General features: G+C 34.5%; 1 protein-coding gene across 3 annotated transcripts; it reads left to right on the top strand.

Annotated features, from left to right (window-relative positions):
- Nucleotides 1-2,642: 2,642 nt before the first annotated feature.
- On the top strand, nucleotides 2,643-13,409 carry LOC143587900 (uncharacterized). Of its 3 annotated transcripts, none has more exons than XM_077069059.1 (12): nucleotides 2,853-3,263; nucleotides 3,350-3,614; nucleotides 3,835-4,020; nucleotides 6,333-6,467; nucleotides 6,578-6,640; nucleotides 6,713-6,982; nucleotides 7,042-8,946; nucleotides 9,581-9,765; nucleotides 9,850-10,005; nucleotides 11,041-11,275; nucleotides 11,340-11,635; nucleotides 12,963-13,409. In XM_077069059.1, the coding sequence occupies exons 1-12, from the start codon at nucleotides 3,013-3,015 to the stop codon at nucleotides 13,276-13,278; spliced, it is 4,263 nt and encodes a 1,420-aa protein (XP_076925174.1). In that variant the 5' UTR covers nucleotides 2,853-3,012; the 3' UTR covers nucleotides 13,279-13,409. The 3 variants fall into 3 exon arrangements, with proteins under 3 accessions (XP_076925176.1, XP_076925174.1, XP_076925175.1); XM_077069060.1 differs by having other exon boundaries at nucleotides 6,578-6,982; nucleotides 7,042-7,648; nucleotides 7,742-8,946; XM_077069061.1 differs by having other exon boundaries at nucleotides 2,643-3,263; nucleotides 6,578-6,982.
- The last annotated feature ends 3,779 nt before the right edge of the window (nucleotides 13,410-17,188 follow it).

The raw sequence follows: 17,188 nt of genomic DNA, 5'->3' as shown, positions 1-17,188 counted from the left end.
TTTCTAATTTATACGGTGGTTCCCTCTAATATTTTCTATATATCATACATTATAATTTCGAAACTCGGGTGGTTCCGGGAAACCACCTATTTGTTATGCAGGTCCGCCATTGTAAACGAGTCTACACGGTAATGACATGATAAAAAAACTTGTATAAATAGGTTCAATTTGCTTAACCCATTAGATCGGCACGACATATTTATGGCTCGTTTGTCGGAACGACATACTTTTATAGTAACTAAATAAGTTATGACTTTTGTGTTATTGTCACCCTTTGTTAATATTGGTAGTTGTGCCTTGTTATTATTTAATCATATTGAGCGAATCATGTTAGATGTGCCATGCCATTCGTGTTGCTGTCAAATGCGTTGTCTCGTGTTAATTATTTAGTTATATTTAATCGTGTTAAGAATGGTATGTTATGTAACGTGTTTATTAAACATGCATGTTTGTGTTAGTGTTTAAGAACATGTTTTGTTTAGTTAAATGTGTCTTGTTTGGGTTTACTAGCTAAGTTATTCGGGTTGCATCGAAGACGCCTCGTTTAATACAACACGGCAAGTTTTTCCAGCTATGTTGCTGTCACCCTTTGTTACAATCGTAATCATCACACTCACCACCGCTAGCTGATTTTTGAGCAAGATTATCAAATAGTTATTGTTATATCATATAAACATCAGTTTCTCTTGTATTATAATCACTTTCCTATACTATGAAACTATGAACAAGGTATGACAAATTGACAAGTGTAATTCTCAGCTATGGTTTTAAATTTCACTAATATAACATATTATTATTATCTAATACATATAAAACACAAGTTTGGTGCCGCTAAGCCGGTATTGGGCCACTTGGCGGCACCATACTTGTCCATAGCATTTGTTTTTTTATACTGTTTTAGTACAGTAACAAACATGATGGAAAGCGACAGAATTCGCATAGACTCAACATCTTAAAACTCGAGACCAACATCGATCGGTTTTACCAACGTTTGAGTTTACCGACCGACACCACCCCATTGGTCCACTCAGTTTTTATATATTTGTTTTTCTCTTTTTAGCTCTTGTACCATGACAAACGTAGCCTAGCCGAAACCAACCGAAGTTGTGTCTGGTCACCGCCTTAATGCCTAGGACCGACAACACTTGGGTTTTACCACCGCATAAATTTTTTTATATGTTAATTTGACGAATATATTTTTTATATGTTAATGGTGTCTATATCATAACGAACGTAAACGATACTAACTGAATTCGCGTCAATCACTGATGTAACACCCCGTAATTACCAACACCCGGGTTTCAACGTTGATGTTTACCAACGCCGGGTGAAAACCTAGTTATTACTATAATATAAACAAGAAGAAATTTGATGTCGCACTTGGCTGCATCGTATTGTTTGATGAATTTTTTTTTAATTTAGTTACCATATTAAACGTAATGAGAACTGATCAAACGTCATTTTTTTCAGTTCCGGTACCATAATAAACCTGAAAAAACCGTCCGCGTTCACGCAAACTTGCTACCTTATTTAAAGCCCATGACCGACAACATTCGGGTTTTACCAATGCTCAAGTTTACCGGAACCCCCCCCCCCCCCCACCAAATAAATAAATAATAAAATTGATAGTTGGTTCAGCTCAATTTTTTATATTTTTAAGTTTTTTAGTTCCGGTAACGTAATGTACGTAGTTAAAACCGACCGAATTCGTCTCAAGTTACTGCCTCATTGCTCGGGACCACAACGTTTGTGTTTTACCACCGTCCGAGTTTGCCAACGAAATAAACATCGTCTTAAATATTTTGTTTTCTTATATGTTAATTTGACGAATTAATTTTTTTGGTTTTAACGATACAATTTTACCAATGATGTCTATATCGTAACGAATGCAGCCGATATTGATTGAATTCGTGCTGACTCATCGTCGTAACGCTCGGGTTTTACCAACGCTCGTGTTTCAACTTTGGGGTTTTGCTAACGCGCCGGGTAGAAGAAACTAGTTAAGTAATAAAATATAAATTGATGTAACACATTATGCATAAAATCTATTTATTCTAACAAAGTAAAATAACTGTAAACATGTGTCGCTTTGTGGTTAATCATAACAATATTTAGAACTTTACGAGGTTATTATCCCTATCATATAAGGAAGTGTAAAATATATATGTGATTAAGTTGTTGAGTCTATCAGAAGTCAAAACTCGTGTGACTACTAGAATGCTTGGTGGGTGGGCATTTGGTCTTAAACTAGTTCGGGTTAATCTGAAACCCGATTTTTTTTCAAAAAGAAACCCGAACCCGAGCCTATTAATAATTCGGGTTTGTCGAGTCAACCCAATTAACATTTTTTGACCCTATTTATCCTGACCCTAATAACCTTATTCAGGTTCGGGTCGGGTCTAGTTCGGATATTTTGGACACCTCTTGTGTGTAGGTTTGACTTTTGACCTCATTCATCTGAGTCGGCGCTAGTGGCGTTGGTTCTTCATCTTCTTCGTGTGTCTCTGGTACGGTACGAACGAACATGAGAACTCAAATTCAAATTCAAATTCAAACTCAAACTCAACACTCACAATGAGTCTGAGGCTGTATAGCAGCAGTAATTCAGTGGTAAGCACACAACTACAACTACAACTACAACTACAACTGCAACTACTACGCCTACCACCTCATCAATTAAACATCAGTTACAGTTTCCAACAACCAAAAAGAACAAGAAGAAGAATAAGAAGCACAATACGCAATGGCTTCTTCTCTCAAGAAGCCCTAGGTATCACCATCGCCACTGCTCTCGCCAAATTCCATTTCAAATCCAGTCGTCAAGTAATCGAAGAAGGCGAATGGACTCTGTTTACCTCTCCCACGCCGTTCAACACTTTTCTCAAGCTGCGATGCGCCTCTATTCTTTTGAATTATTATTATTCAAATTCAAATGCAGCAGACGATGAGGCTGTTACCTCTGGACGAATCATTCAACATGTAGATAATGATGATGAGGGAGATCAATCACAAATGTTATTATATCAGAGAATATGCGTGGACACCGACGATGGCGGAGTAGTGTCCCTCGATTGGCCTGCCAATTTGGAGGACCTGACCTCCGAACACGCACTCGACACCACCGTTCTTATTGTCCCTGGGACTACAGATGGGAGTATGGATCACAATGTCAGGTCCTACGTTTCTCAATTCCTAGCTCGCGGATGTTTCCCCATTGTCATCAATCCACGCGGCTGCGCACGTTCCCCCATCACCACGCCACGGTAATCCATATCCATCCTATTCTATTATATTCATTGATTGCCGTAAGCTGATATGTTTGTTATATACGCAATGCAATGCAATGCAGGCTATTCACTGCTGCTGACAGCGATGATATCCGCACGGCTGTACAGTTTATCAACAGGGCCAGACCGTGGACAACTTTCATGGCTGTTGGCTTTGGTTATGGTGCAAATATGTTGACAAAGTATATAGCACAAGTTGGAGAGGAAACACCTCTTACAGCCGCCATATGCCTAGACAATCCTTTTGATTTACAACGGGCTTCTTGTCATCCTTATGTGGATCATGGTCTTACAAGCGGCTTAATTGATATGCTGCAGTCCAACAAAGTAATTTCAAACTTACTCACATGCCTAAGTTATTATAAGAGACAATTGTTTTTCACAAAGTAAAGTATAGGAATGTGCCCATGGAAGCGTAAGACCTAGCATTAGTTTATTTATTTTGGTCAAATAGTTTATTAGGTGATCAAAAGGACTTTTAACTTTCTGAAGCTTTACGAAAGATTTTCATCGGTCTGCTTTTGAATAACGTATGTTTTGCTTGCAGGAACTATTTCTGGGTCGATCTAAAGGGTTTGATGTCGAAAAGGCTTTACAAGCTAAGTCACTTAAAGATTTTGAGGAAGCAATATCTATGGTTTCATATGAATTTGATTCAATTGAAGAATTTTATGCCAGCTCCGGTACAACAGATGTGGTTGGCAATGTAAAGATTCCACTTCTCTTTATTCAGGTAATAAAATATGTTATCATAGCCTTTTGGGGTCTAGCTCAACCATTTTACTTGTGCACATAGTCATGAAAAGCGCAGCGCTTTGGCGCCCAGGCGCAATTTTAGTGCAAGTTGACCATACATCGACTTCTTTGACTAAAGTCGCAATTATCTCTAATCTCTCTCGTAGTTCTTTATAATGAATGACATCTGGTTATTGGTATCACATAACAAAACACGATTACAAAGGCTACCGGAAGAAAAGACGTTAGGAATATCTATTTATTTTTTCAATTTTTGTTTTCAATTAGGTTGCTAATTCTGTTAAGATTACGGAGATGTATGATGAAGATGCTTTGTTTTTTAACCTGCTTGTTAAACTTATGAATTTAATTATGAGCCTGTTTGTTAAAGTTAAGAACTTGATTAATTGTTTTCATTGTTCTGATTGAAGTTGTAACAATGATACATGCTTTTTAATTTTTATAAACTGATGTTGATGCATGCTTTTAATTTGAGTGTTAAGCACCTCTTGATAAACTGTTAGTGGTTAATATGTGTGTTTTGTTACCTACTTCTGTTAGTGTTAATAAAAATTCTTATCAACACACACACGACACGAGTTTTAATGATAAAGTGTAGATACATGCTTTTGAAATGTTTTTGGCATTTGAATCAACCTTAGAGACAAAAGGTTTAAGGATTAGTCGCTCTAAGACGGAGTACCTCCATTGTGATTTTGGCGGGGGGAATGACAATGAGGATGTACAGATCACCATTGAAGAGCAGGTGGTTCCGCAGGTAACGAAGTTCAAGTATCTAGGATCATTTGTTCAGAGTAATGGGGAATTAGACAGTGATGTGACCCATCGAGTTCAGGTAGGATGGTGTAGATGGAAAGCAGCCACAGGTATATTGTGCGACAAGAGCTTCCCAACTAAACTAAAGGGAAAATTTTATAGGGTTGCGGTTAGACCTGCAATGTTATATGGAACGGATTGCTGGGCCATCAAGAAGGCACAAGCGCGGAAGATGGAGGTAGCAGAAATGAGAATGCTACGTTGGATGTGTGGGCACACAAGGTTAGACCGAATAAGAAACGTTGTGTTTCGAGAGAGATTAGGGGTGGCGAACATAGCAGACAAGATAAGAGAGTGAGATTGAGATGGTTTGGACATGTGAAGAGAAGACAGCCGACGAATCCTGTTAGATCCGTAGAAAACATTACTATAGAAGGGAGGAGGGGTAGAGGACGACCTAAATTGACGTGGGATGAAAGGATTAAGCATGATTTGATAGACTTAAACCTCTCCGAGGACATGGTTGAGGATAGGAATTCATGGAGAAGTAGAATTAAAGTTAAGAATTTTTAGAGAGAAATGAATTCCTTAGGGCTTCTATTTACCTTATTTTGGTCACATATATAGTATTATTATTAGTATTATCCTTCCCATATATATAGTATTAGTATATTCTTTCCATATATTATTATTATTATTATTATTATTATTATTATCATTACTATTATTATTATTATTGCTGTTAGAACTTTGATTTCCTTTGTATTGCTTCATACATATGTACTCTAGAGCTGAGGGTCTCTCTGGAAGCCACCTCTTTATCCCTTTGGATAGAGGTACGGTGTGCCTACATCCCACCCTTCCCAGACCCTACCTATAGCTTTGCTATTGGTGGGACTTCACTGGGTATGATTGATTGATTGATTGAATAAAGTGTTGAGAATTTTTTTTATTCAAGTGCGCCTTTTTTTTCTCGGCACACGTTTTTTTTGCGCCTAGCGCCCAGAAGATGCATGCGCGCCTTAAGTGCGCCTATCGCATTTAATAACTATGCTTGTGCATGTTTCTTTTCTGCATGCTAATGTTTCACAAGTTCACAAAACATTTGTGTAAGTGAGGCAATATGTATGCTTTGTCTAGGAGAAAGACTCTTATACCACAGTCATGGTTTCATCCTTTATATTATGTCTTTTTAATGGTTGCTTTTGAAAACCATAGAAATTGATTCTACCTAATATATGCATTTAAGCTGCTGTTGATTTCCAAACTTATTTGGAAAGTACAAGGGAAAAAGCCTAGTCGTAGTATTATTGAACTTAGTGTGTAAATTTGGCATGCACCCTTTGCAACTATGTTTCGGAAGTGTGGAATGTTTCCTATCTTAGCATGTGAGACCCAAACTGGTCATGCTTTGGTTTAAGATATTTTTTTTAAAGATATACATCACTATTGAACGACCCATGGAGCTGTTATCATTCTATGGTAAGTGTGTAATAGAATTTGACAGCTTCATACTCTAATGGTTTGTGACAGAACAATGCAGTGCCTTTTTCCATCCCACACGACTTAATAGCAGAAAATCCATTTACAAGCCTGCTTATCTGCACTTTCCAATCAGATGACCAACGTATTACTGATGTATCATGGTGTCGACAACTTGTTGTTGAGGTAATTACTAATAGACAATTGTACTTCCTTTTAGCCTCCAACGTGAGAAGTACTCAAATATACTCTGTTAGGTTAGTACAACTATGAGTAATATTTAATCTTACATGCAGTGGCTTACAGCTGTCGAGCTAGGACTTCTGAAGGGTCGACATCCTCTTTTGGAGGACAGTGATGTAACCATTAGTCCTTTAAAACAGATATCTCATGCAAGGTGCAGAAACAATAATCTCCTAAACTTTTACCAGTCGGGTGGCAGCACCTCATATCCTAGGAATAAGATGCTGAAAAAAAGTGATGAATACGTTAATTCAAGTTCTTTTCTTGAGTTACAAACAACTAAAGCCAGAGACAACAACGATGCAACCAATGGAACGATAACGCAAACAAACCTTGTAGATTTAAAGGAAGGAGATGTGGATAGTGAAAGAGGAAAGGTGCTACATGCTACAGAAGTCGTGATGAAAATGCTTGACGTGATGATGCCCGAAGCTCTATCAGAAGAACAGAAACTTAAGGTAATGCATTTGAGGATATTAATAAAATAGATGTGAAACTAATATAGCTTTTTGGTTAGGTACTGACTGCAGTTAGTCAAGGAGAGACCCTAGTGAGTGCTTTGCAAGATGCTGTGCCTGAAGATGTTCGTGGAAAGCTCACCAGCACCGTTACTACAATCCTGGAAAACCAAAAGAAAAACTTAAATGGTACACCAGCAGCATTAAACACAAAGGTAGAAGAAACACTTGTAAATGTAGAAAAAGAGAAAAATACTTCGGATCTTAATACTAATTTGACAGAAGAAAATTCTAATAATCATCCTTGTACCAAGAATGAACCCGCCCAAGGTCATACTTTTGTGGACGGTAGTAGGTTGCAATCAACAAGTCATCAAGGTGGTGAAATGTCCAATCTCGGGGCCACAAGCAACCATGATCAACTGGGAAGTGATGATTTCTCCAAAGAAAAAGTTGTTGAACCTCATGACTCTGATTCAAGTGTTATGCTTTCTGACGCTTCTAGAAAGATGGAAAGGTCTGAGGAACATAACAGTGATAATGCCAACTTGGGCCTTGAAGGTGGGACAAATGTGGAGAAGGATAATCAACACAAGGACGCATCAGAACGTTCTACTGATATATCAAACCCCCCAAGTACTGAAAAAACTTCTAATGAGATGGCAGGTGGTATATCAAACCCCCCAAATACTGAAAAAACTTCTAAGGACGCATCAGAACGTTCTACTGATATATCAAATCCCCCTAATGAGATGGCAGGTGAAAATCAGAAAAGGGGAGAATCAAGTGCACAACCTAATTCTCCATCTTTTAGTGTTTCCCACGCATTGGATGCACTAACAGGAATGGATGATTCTACCCAAGTAGCAGTTAACAACATTTTTAGTGTAATTGAAGATGTAATTACTCAGTTGGAAGGGAACAAAGCAGTCGATGATAACAACACATCTACAATCTCTAAGAGCGAACAAAAAGGAGGTGATGGAAAAAGTAGTATGTCATCTGAGCTTAAAGAAGTGGGTAATCATCACCAAACCATGTCAATTTCCATTGAGAAAAAAGATGAAGCTTATAAGAATCCTGAAGACATCCCGAACTCCATAACCAAAATTCCATATAGGAACTCCTTTTACGACCAGTACATCCAAAGTCATCTTTATTCAAAGATGAAAAATGATAAGTTGCTTAAGTCAGATGCTTTATATCTTGACTATGTTCAAGAAGAAGGTCAATGGAAGCTCTTAGAGCAATCAGCAGATGGTACAAATTATGCTGATGATTTCCCATCTGATGTTGAGGTTGAGTGTAACAGTGACATCGTCGAACCAACTTATGTAATATTAAATGCTGAAGGTGATTGTGACCCAACTAAAGAAAAACATGAAATTGGCGATGTTGCATCTGTACAGGTCTTTCAGTTTGTCAAAAAGAACATATTAAAATCTTTAGAAGTTGAATTTTTCCGAAGAATACAAACAACAAACATGACAGTCATGCTGAAAAAAGAACTAGAGGATGTTGCAAATGCCATTTCATTGGCTGTAGTACATGACAAACGGCATGTACTATCATGGGATGGTGAGAAATTGGTTGGGCTTAGTAATCTGCAGGATCAACATATACTAGACACCATCTTTTCAGCTGTTCAAAGCACTAGATACATGAAAGAAGTGATTCCAGTTGGCATTGTTGTAGGCTCTATCCTAGCTTCTCTGAGAAAAATTGACATTATAGATGCAACATATTCTATACAAAATACTGAAGCCGTAACCAATCAAATTAGTGATTCTCAGGTAGGATATCATCTACAAGCAGATAGGATGGCTGTTAATGAAGTAAACCAGAACGACAACTTGTACAATGAAGGAGAGGATACTGTGTCAAGCAGTCTTAGTGGTGACACTGTCATGGCTGGAGCAATTACTGCCGCCTTAGGAGCATCTGCTTTATTGGTTCATCAACAAGTAAGGGTTCACTTTCTGTTAAACTTTAATGTGACTTAACTGATCATTCTTTTCCAAATTGCATATGTGCATTTTCGTTTAACGTGAACTTGGCTACATATTCATATTATTCAGAACTGGGGCAAATGAGTGTAAATGGGTTGAATGCAAACAAAAATTGTGAAATTGAACAAGTTAGAAGGTGTGGGGACAAAATAGAACTTTACTATGAATTCTTGCTAGTATTTATGTAACATGCTCTACTTAAACCTCATTTACATGTAACAAAATAGGTGCTTACTCTTTAACAAATCGCATCTCCCTAATTGCATCATGTGTGGTATAAATGTATTATCTATGATACCAGAAACTATTCTTTAAAGTTTAAACAATTACCTTCTATCACAATCTATGTATGGCATGCTTGTCTTGCCATCTTGGCCTTTATAATCTCCTAGGATATTTTTTTAATCTCAATATTAGTTTGATTGGAGTGATTCCTTTACTGTTTCATTGTGATTGTGCTATATATGAACAAAATCATCAATTCAGGTTATTGATTTTTTTTATCAAATTGCATTTCAACAAATGATTGAATGATTGTGTATGCAATTAATTTCATTGATGCTGAACAAAGCTTATATTTTGCATGAAGAATTCATATAGTGATGGACTTGAAAGTTCCTCTATGTCAAAAGAGACTCATGAGGAGTCTGAAAAGGTTGAGGAGGAAATGCCCAAAAGTGGTGACAGTATAGTCACAAGTCTTGCTGAGAAAGCCATGCTAGTTGCTGCTCCTGTAGTGCCTACCAAGGAAGATGGTGCAGTGGATCAAGAGAGGTTTGCATATGTAACTTTGCTCATAAACATATTTTAGTATGTGTGTACTATGTTGCTTAACATTTCCCTTGTGTGGCTGGCTAGGCTGGTTGCATTGCTGGCAGATTTGGGGCAAAAAGGTGGGATTTTGAAGTTGGTGGGTAAAGTTGCTTTACTTTGGGGTGGAATGCGTGGTGCGATGAGTTTGACTGGAAAGCTCATCTCCTTTCTTCGCCTTGCTGACCGACCCCTGTTTCAGAGGTATATACATGGGTATTCTATTACTTTCTATTTAGATGCTAGCGAAAATGTGCATCAATGGGTGTAAGTCAAGATGATACTGTGCGTCCTTAGATTTAGGATTTTACCTCAGTACATGCAAACTTGTGTTTTATAATTCGAACTGAATCATCCATGCTTTGGGTACTTTGGTAAGGTAGAATTGAGACAAAAGTAGAATTGGTTGGTCTAGAAACAATTTGTTAGAACGTGATTGGTTTTATGTTAAAAGATAAAAAGAAACGGCCATAAATGGAAGCCTTTGATGGGTAACCGTCTTTCCGAATGACCTACTTTTGAGATGTAGGCTCCTCTCCATTTGTGGCTCGAATAATTGCATATATATCAAGCACAATACTCTCCTCACCCCTAACCTTCGTTTGCAGACCTTCGTTCATAGTGAAGGGAATAACATTAATACTAAAACAATATCATTATGTATGTCTAAAAAAGAAAATCAGATTTTTTGGAGCTAGTGGTCTCGGTGGTAGCAATATCCTTGGATAGAGGAAAGGTTTGCTCTCATCGCACCCTCTCCAGACCAGTTGCTTAATTGATATGGGTGGATTTTAGTGGCTACGCCTACGCTTGACTGGTTGTTACTAAAATAATACAGCCATTGCCTTAATTAAGGCCTACCACAATTCCTGCTGCGTATTTCACAGGCAATCCCAGTTTGTTATTCTTATGGATACCAACATCCACCACAAATCTAGGGTAATTAATAACAAACCACTTTATGACGTTGTCTCTAATAACTAAGTGTATGGTGCTTCTCCAGCTTTATCAAGATATTAGTTTGTATTAAGCTAATCAGCTGGAACATAGCAATGAATGCATATGTCAAATAGTAATTAATATTAAGTCAGATTTAATTTTATAGATATGGAGCACTGAGTACATACGCAATCATGCTGCTCTATTGTGCATTTATGCGTTTATTATTTTATTTTAGGATACAGATATATCTGTTTGTGATTGGTATCAATCTGCTTACCATCCTGTTATTCTGCGTAGGATTATAGGGTTTGCATGTATGGTGCTTGTACTGTGGACGCCAGTTGTGGTTCCTTTGCTTCCAACACTTGTACAGAACTGGACAGCACATAAGTCCTCAAGATATGCGGAACTTACTTGCATAATTGGTCTTTATGGTTCTATAATGATACTGGTTGTGTTATGGGGTAAAAGGATTAGAGGCTATGAAGATCCACTTGAGAGATATGGACTTGAGTTGACTTCAGCAAGACAGGTATTATTATTATTATTAGTTGAATTGAATTGGATGGAAGAGGTAATATTATGTTGACTTGCAGATCCGAAACTTTGTATACGGGTTGATTGGAGGGGTGATGCTTGTTTTGTTGATACAATTTACAAATGTGTTACTTGGTTTTGTGTGCGTATCATGGCCCAGCATTCCATCTTCTAGAGATGCTGTTACCTTGCTCAAGCTGTTTGGGAAAGTGATTAGATTTGTTGGTCAAGCGCTTGCTGTTGCTCTGGTTGAAGAATTGCTCTTCAGGTCATGGTTGTCTGAAGAAATTGCACTTGATCTTGGATACAATCAAGGAATAATCCTTTCTGGGCTTGCATTTTCGTTATCTCAGTGGTAAGTACTCCTTTCGCTATGTTTTTTATATCTATAATATATATAAACGAAAACATAAAAATCCTATGTGTCGCGATATGGTCGCTCCCCCTTTTTTTGGAGTCACCAGATTTGCTTGATTTTTAAATGAAGGCTTCTCATGCATTTGACCCGAATTAAAGGGTATGGGTCTTATCAAACCCAGATATTTCTTAAATGGGTTATAACATCTCATTAAATAAAAAACTAATCTCACCAAATATTTGATATAAAAATCCTATAAAGTAGAAGATATACTAAAAATTAATCTGATTATTTAAAAAAAATATACATTTGATTTGTATATATAAAACCAAACACTAGCAAAGACAAATGGCATACATATACTCCTACACTCAAGATTAACAAACATACGTTTGATTTGATTTTATTTCTTTTAAATTTAACCCGATATTCCTTTTATGTGTAACCATATAAAGTAGGGGATATACTAAAAATTAATATATTGTTTATTTAATATATATATATATATTATTTATAATTAAAAATTAATATTATAGTAAAAAAAATAAACGGGTATTGGGTCTCATCAAACCCATATAACTTGTAAACCGGCTTATAACATCTCGTTTATTTATGAAACACTTTATCATTAAACCATAAGTATATTATTAACTTTCATATAATAAAAATTCAAAAAATAAATAAATATTACAAACAAATAATATAAAACAACCCCCGTAATACGGGGGATAAAAACTAGTATAAATATATATAGCGTAAGGATCCTAAGAGAACCATTTGCAAATTGAGAACTTTGAGAACCATTTTAGACCACTAAAAAAACCTCTAAAAAGATACTTAAAAAAATTTTAAAACAAAAAATTTAAAAAAGTAAAAAAACCAAAATTCTTATATTTCATTCCGGTTTTATAAAAAAAAAACTTCGTATTATACACATATGTATAATTTCATTTAATCTCTAGTTACGTAATATACACATATGTGCATTATCATTTACCTTAAATTGTACAGATGTGTATAAAAAAACGTGTATATACATATATGTACATATTATACATATATGTATAATGTAGCTAAACAGAGACGTTTTTTTATTTTATTTTATTTTACGAAACCGGGATGATAAATAAGAATTTTGGTATTCTTACTCTTTTTATTTTTGCCTTTTTTTGTTTTATGATTTTTTCTATTTTTGGGTTTTTTGTGGTCCAAAATGATCATCAAAGTTCTCAATTTCAAAATAGTTCTCACATGATCCCAATCCTATATATATATATATATATATATATAAGTTTTGTGATGGTTGCTATGTTTTTGATGCTAGGTCACTAAAGGCAATGCCAGGAATTTGGCTATTATCAGTGGGGCTGGCAGGTGTTAGGCAGCGATGCCAAGGCAAGCTCTCCCTTCCCGTCGGTCTGCGTGCAGGGATTATGGCTTCTAGTTTCATCTTAAAAGAAGGCGGGTTTTTGATTTATAATACCACAACTTATCCTTTATGGATAAGTGGGGGTGACCCTTTCCAGCCTTTTAGCAGCATAGTGGGCCTTGCTGTGGCTTTCATATGGGCAGCCATTCTTTATCCAACAAGTCCTCAGAATGCACAACACCATCAAGTAATGCACGAACCAAACAAGTAAGGCACATACATAGATACGTACATACATATAGATACATATACAATTTTCTTAGCTTGGACCTGCAGTATACGTAGATGGTAAGGCAAAATACTGTATTTGGTTACATGTTGATGCAGTAAGTATATGACTATTTTTTTTCATATACTGTAGTATCTTTTAATACATGTTGATGCAGTAAGTATATGACTATTTTTTTCATATACTGTAGTATCTTTTATTACAACATAATTAGTTCATATTGCAGACAGTGCTTAAAAAATACTGTTTGACCCTCTAGAGGTATGTTGGTCAAACTTATGTTTTCCTTTTGTTTTTATTTTTAAGTTTTATTTCATAGATTATATGAACTATGAAGTTTGTTTTCTGGTTTGATATATTATCTGATAGTTTGTCATAGTTTTATATTATTATTGTTACATGTAAAAAGTGCTTATTTGCAATTTTCTCTGTTAAAAAAATCCCAAAATCAAAACTTCATAAAATCATTAATTGCCGATGATGATAATAATAAAGTTGAGAGTAGTTACATAATTGGAAGATTAAACTGTTAGTTCCTGTCTTGCGCAAACCAGTTAATTACTATCCAAAGTTCTTTTTCCGAGTTTTTTTACCAAAATTGGGGGGGGGGGGGGGGAATTATTTATCAAAATGGGTTATTTGAAAAACATTTACCAAAATAGGTTTTCCTTTATTAACTTATATTTTCTCACTACCAATCTTATTTACTACTAATATAATAATTTCTATTAAAACCACTATGTAAAATGCCTAGATAAAAATTAAAAATAATAAACGTTTATTTTATATTTTCATTTCGTTTAAAACAAATATATTAAAAAAATGGAAACTGTTTCTTATATTCATATTTTTTTATTTTTATCAAAAACTATTAACATAAAACTATAAAACTCTTATGTTCGTAATTTTTTGCCTTTTCATTGTATTTTATTTTATTGTTTTTCTACTAGCTTTTTTTTTCTTTTTCATATATATCACAGGTACAACATGTTTATAACTTTTATAATACAACTGTTTTTATGTTAGAAAAAATATAAATTTTAGAGTTGTTTTATGATCAAACATATGTTTTATAATAAAATTTTTATATTATTATTGTCTGTTTGCTTTTATAATTTCATTTTAATATTATGCAATAAGTAATATGCGTAAAAAAATAATTTACATTCGCTAATGTAAAATAAAAATAAAGAATATGTAGTTGTGCTTATTTTTTTTCTCTGCATTTAGGTTTAAACTTCGTTGAATTCAAAATTTTGTTCAAGCTAAAGTATTTTTTATATCATGAGTTATACGAGTGCCGATACTTTATTGGTACTATTACGAGCCGAACCAATTTTGACTGAACTTCGATACTATATTGATTTTATTGGAACCGGTGTCGGCATTTGTTTTATGATTTTTTATATCGTAAGCTTTATGGGTGCAAGTATTGTACCGATATCGATAGCAAAACTAACGAATTCGGACTAAACAATATAGGTACCAATATTGATATTAAGTCCAACTCAACTTTTAAACACTTCTATATGAGAAAACATATTGAAAAATAGCAATAATAAAGCAATTAAAAAACACAATAATAAACCAAAAAATAGTTTTTATTTATATCGGTTTAAATAAAAAAAATTATATGAATATAAGCAACAGTTTGTTTGTGACTGAAACAATCTCCAATCAGAACTTCAAACCATAGCTATTTTGGTCCTTTTGGACATGTCTCACTGAGCAAAAAAAATGTTTTCTGGAGATTGTTTTTGGACATGTCTCACTGAGAAAAAAATATTTTAATTCATTTTTTATCTATGTTTCTTACGTAGAACTTTTAATAGAAATTATTTTATTAAAAAAAGTAAGAGTAAGAAAAGATAAGTTAGTAAAGAAAAATCTATTTTGGTAAATACTTTTCAAATCACCTATTATGGTAAATATTTTTCCCTCCTCCTCTATTTTGGTAAAAAACTCCTCTTTTTCCTATAGAGTTAATTAAGACTAATTTAGACAACAAGATGCGAGGCATCGAATGCTACAATTACTAACTATTAGTAAAAAAAGTAACTGATGTGCAGTTACCGGTTAAAATTAAATGAATTGAGAACGTAACTCGAGTATTGAGGGTAGTTCCAAGAAAAAAAAATGTCTGTCATGATTATACAAGTTATAAATGAGACAATTTATTAATATCTTAACTAAAACTATTATATTTATACAATTAATATTGTCTTTAAGCTAAAGAGCCTATTGATCAAGCTCATAACATGTGAAACTCGAGCTCATTTATCAAATGAATTTTAATATAGACTTGAGTTCGATTAAGCTCAACTCTTTTTTGAGTGTTTAGCGATTCTATCTTGAGTAACTCGTGAGTGGCTCGGGTTGTTTACACTCGTAGGGTAAAGTTGTTCGGTTAACGATTCAATTTAGGTCAAATACATTGGCTATTTAAAAAAGGTTGAAATAATTGATGCGTACGATTTTTTATTTATTTAATAAACTATTGAGAGAGATATACAATTAGAATATACTTATGTCTTTGTCTTCTTAATATTACTTTAAATTTTTATGTAACTGAGTATTTTGGACCAAGCGTATAGGTTATTACTGCAACTTAAATAAAATAAACTTGAAATTAGTGTTTACATCGATATTCAATACAAAAAAAAAAACGGGCAACAAGTTGTGTCGCTAACCCGCTTTGAATTTATTATTCGTTCAATCTTAAATCTATTATTTACCTTACTATACTAATTTCAACATATCACCAAATAGTTTTTCACTTCTCAACATAAAGATGCATAATAGATTAACTTTTCTAATTGAAATTATCATAATAAAACTGGGGAAAAAAAAAACAATAGTTGGTTAAATACAACCTATAATCCTATTAAATAAAAATCCTAATAATTGTGTTTTACTCAGTTCACACTCACTTGAGAACAAGAGAGGATTATATGACAAGTTAACATATATTTTAGAAAATAATTGAAATTGTGAGTTTGGTCTAGTAGCAGAAGCCACAAGGTATATATTATGGATGTGGGTGCTTTAAAGAACAAGGAAATCAATGAAAAGCAAACATAATACCCACAGACCAAACACCTCTCTCTCTCTCTCTCCTCTCACACACACACACACACACAATACACATATATATATCGGATCAAATACAAAGAGGGAATTTGATTGGAAGCGTTCGATGTAACATAGACCCCCTTGATTAAGAAAAATCAACGAGTAAGAGAGAAACGGCAACAATTTTATAATTAGTTAGAAAATTAGGGATGAAAGCCATAATTATTGACATTTTATCTAATTCCATATATTTAAACCATATAATGATTATATACTTCAATATTTTATATAAAGTTACTAAAATCAAGCATTTTATTCTTTTTAATTGAGTATAATGTGTGTTTTGGATTTCCAATGAGTTGGATAGTTTTCCGAATCGTGCATTCACTTCCAGATTAATGTATTTCGTGAGTACATAAATGCGATAATCGGATATGACATAAAATGATATAAAAATAACATGTTCCTTTTACGAAAACTAAAATTGTTAATTGTTGTCTTAAAAACAAGCAAGATGAGGCTCTTTATAGGAGGGTTCAACCATCAAAATATATAGTTACTGGTTTGCGGTTATAATTATTTGCAGTTACATCGGTAGAAACCATCAGTGGGAATATTAGTAAAACATTCTATTAATGGTAATTAAGCTTAGTGTCGAACCTGCACACAAAAGATGGATTGTGGTTGCCCACAATATAAAATTTAGTGTTATTTATACCCGACAAATCCGACCCCCCCCCCACAATGAAAAAGAATTCCTAGGCGTGCCACTGATTAAGTTACCACTTATGGATATTATCAGGTCATGTGTAGCTCTATT

The sequence above is a fragment of the Bidens hawaiensis genome, unplaced genomic scaffold (genome assembly GCF_021521415.1).
Source record: "Bidens hawaiensis isolate Kalapana, Puna unplaced genomic scaffold, B.hawaiensis_p1.1 tig00035917_1, whole genome shotgun sequence".
Lineage (NCBI taxonomy): Eukaryota > Viridiplantae > Streptophyta > Magnoliopsida > Asterales > Asteraceae > Bidens > Bidens hawaiensis.
This window is presented reverse-complemented; position numbering and strand designations above follow the sequence as displayed.

Bases quoted from the DNA above. Each gene is read 5' to 3' on its own strand.
- LOC143587900 (XM_077069061.1), top strand. From the start codon at position 3,013: ATGTTATTATATCAGAGAATATGCGTGGACACCGACGATGGCGGAGTA. The intron at 3,615-3,834 runs GTAATTTCAAAC...TTTTGCTTGCAG, and splicing joins ATATGCTGCAGTCCAACAAA to GAACTATTTCTGGGTCGATC. The intron at 10,006-11,040 runs GTATATACATGG...TATTCTGCGTAG, and splicing joins GACCGACCCCTGTTTCAGAG to GATTATAGGGTTTGCATGTA.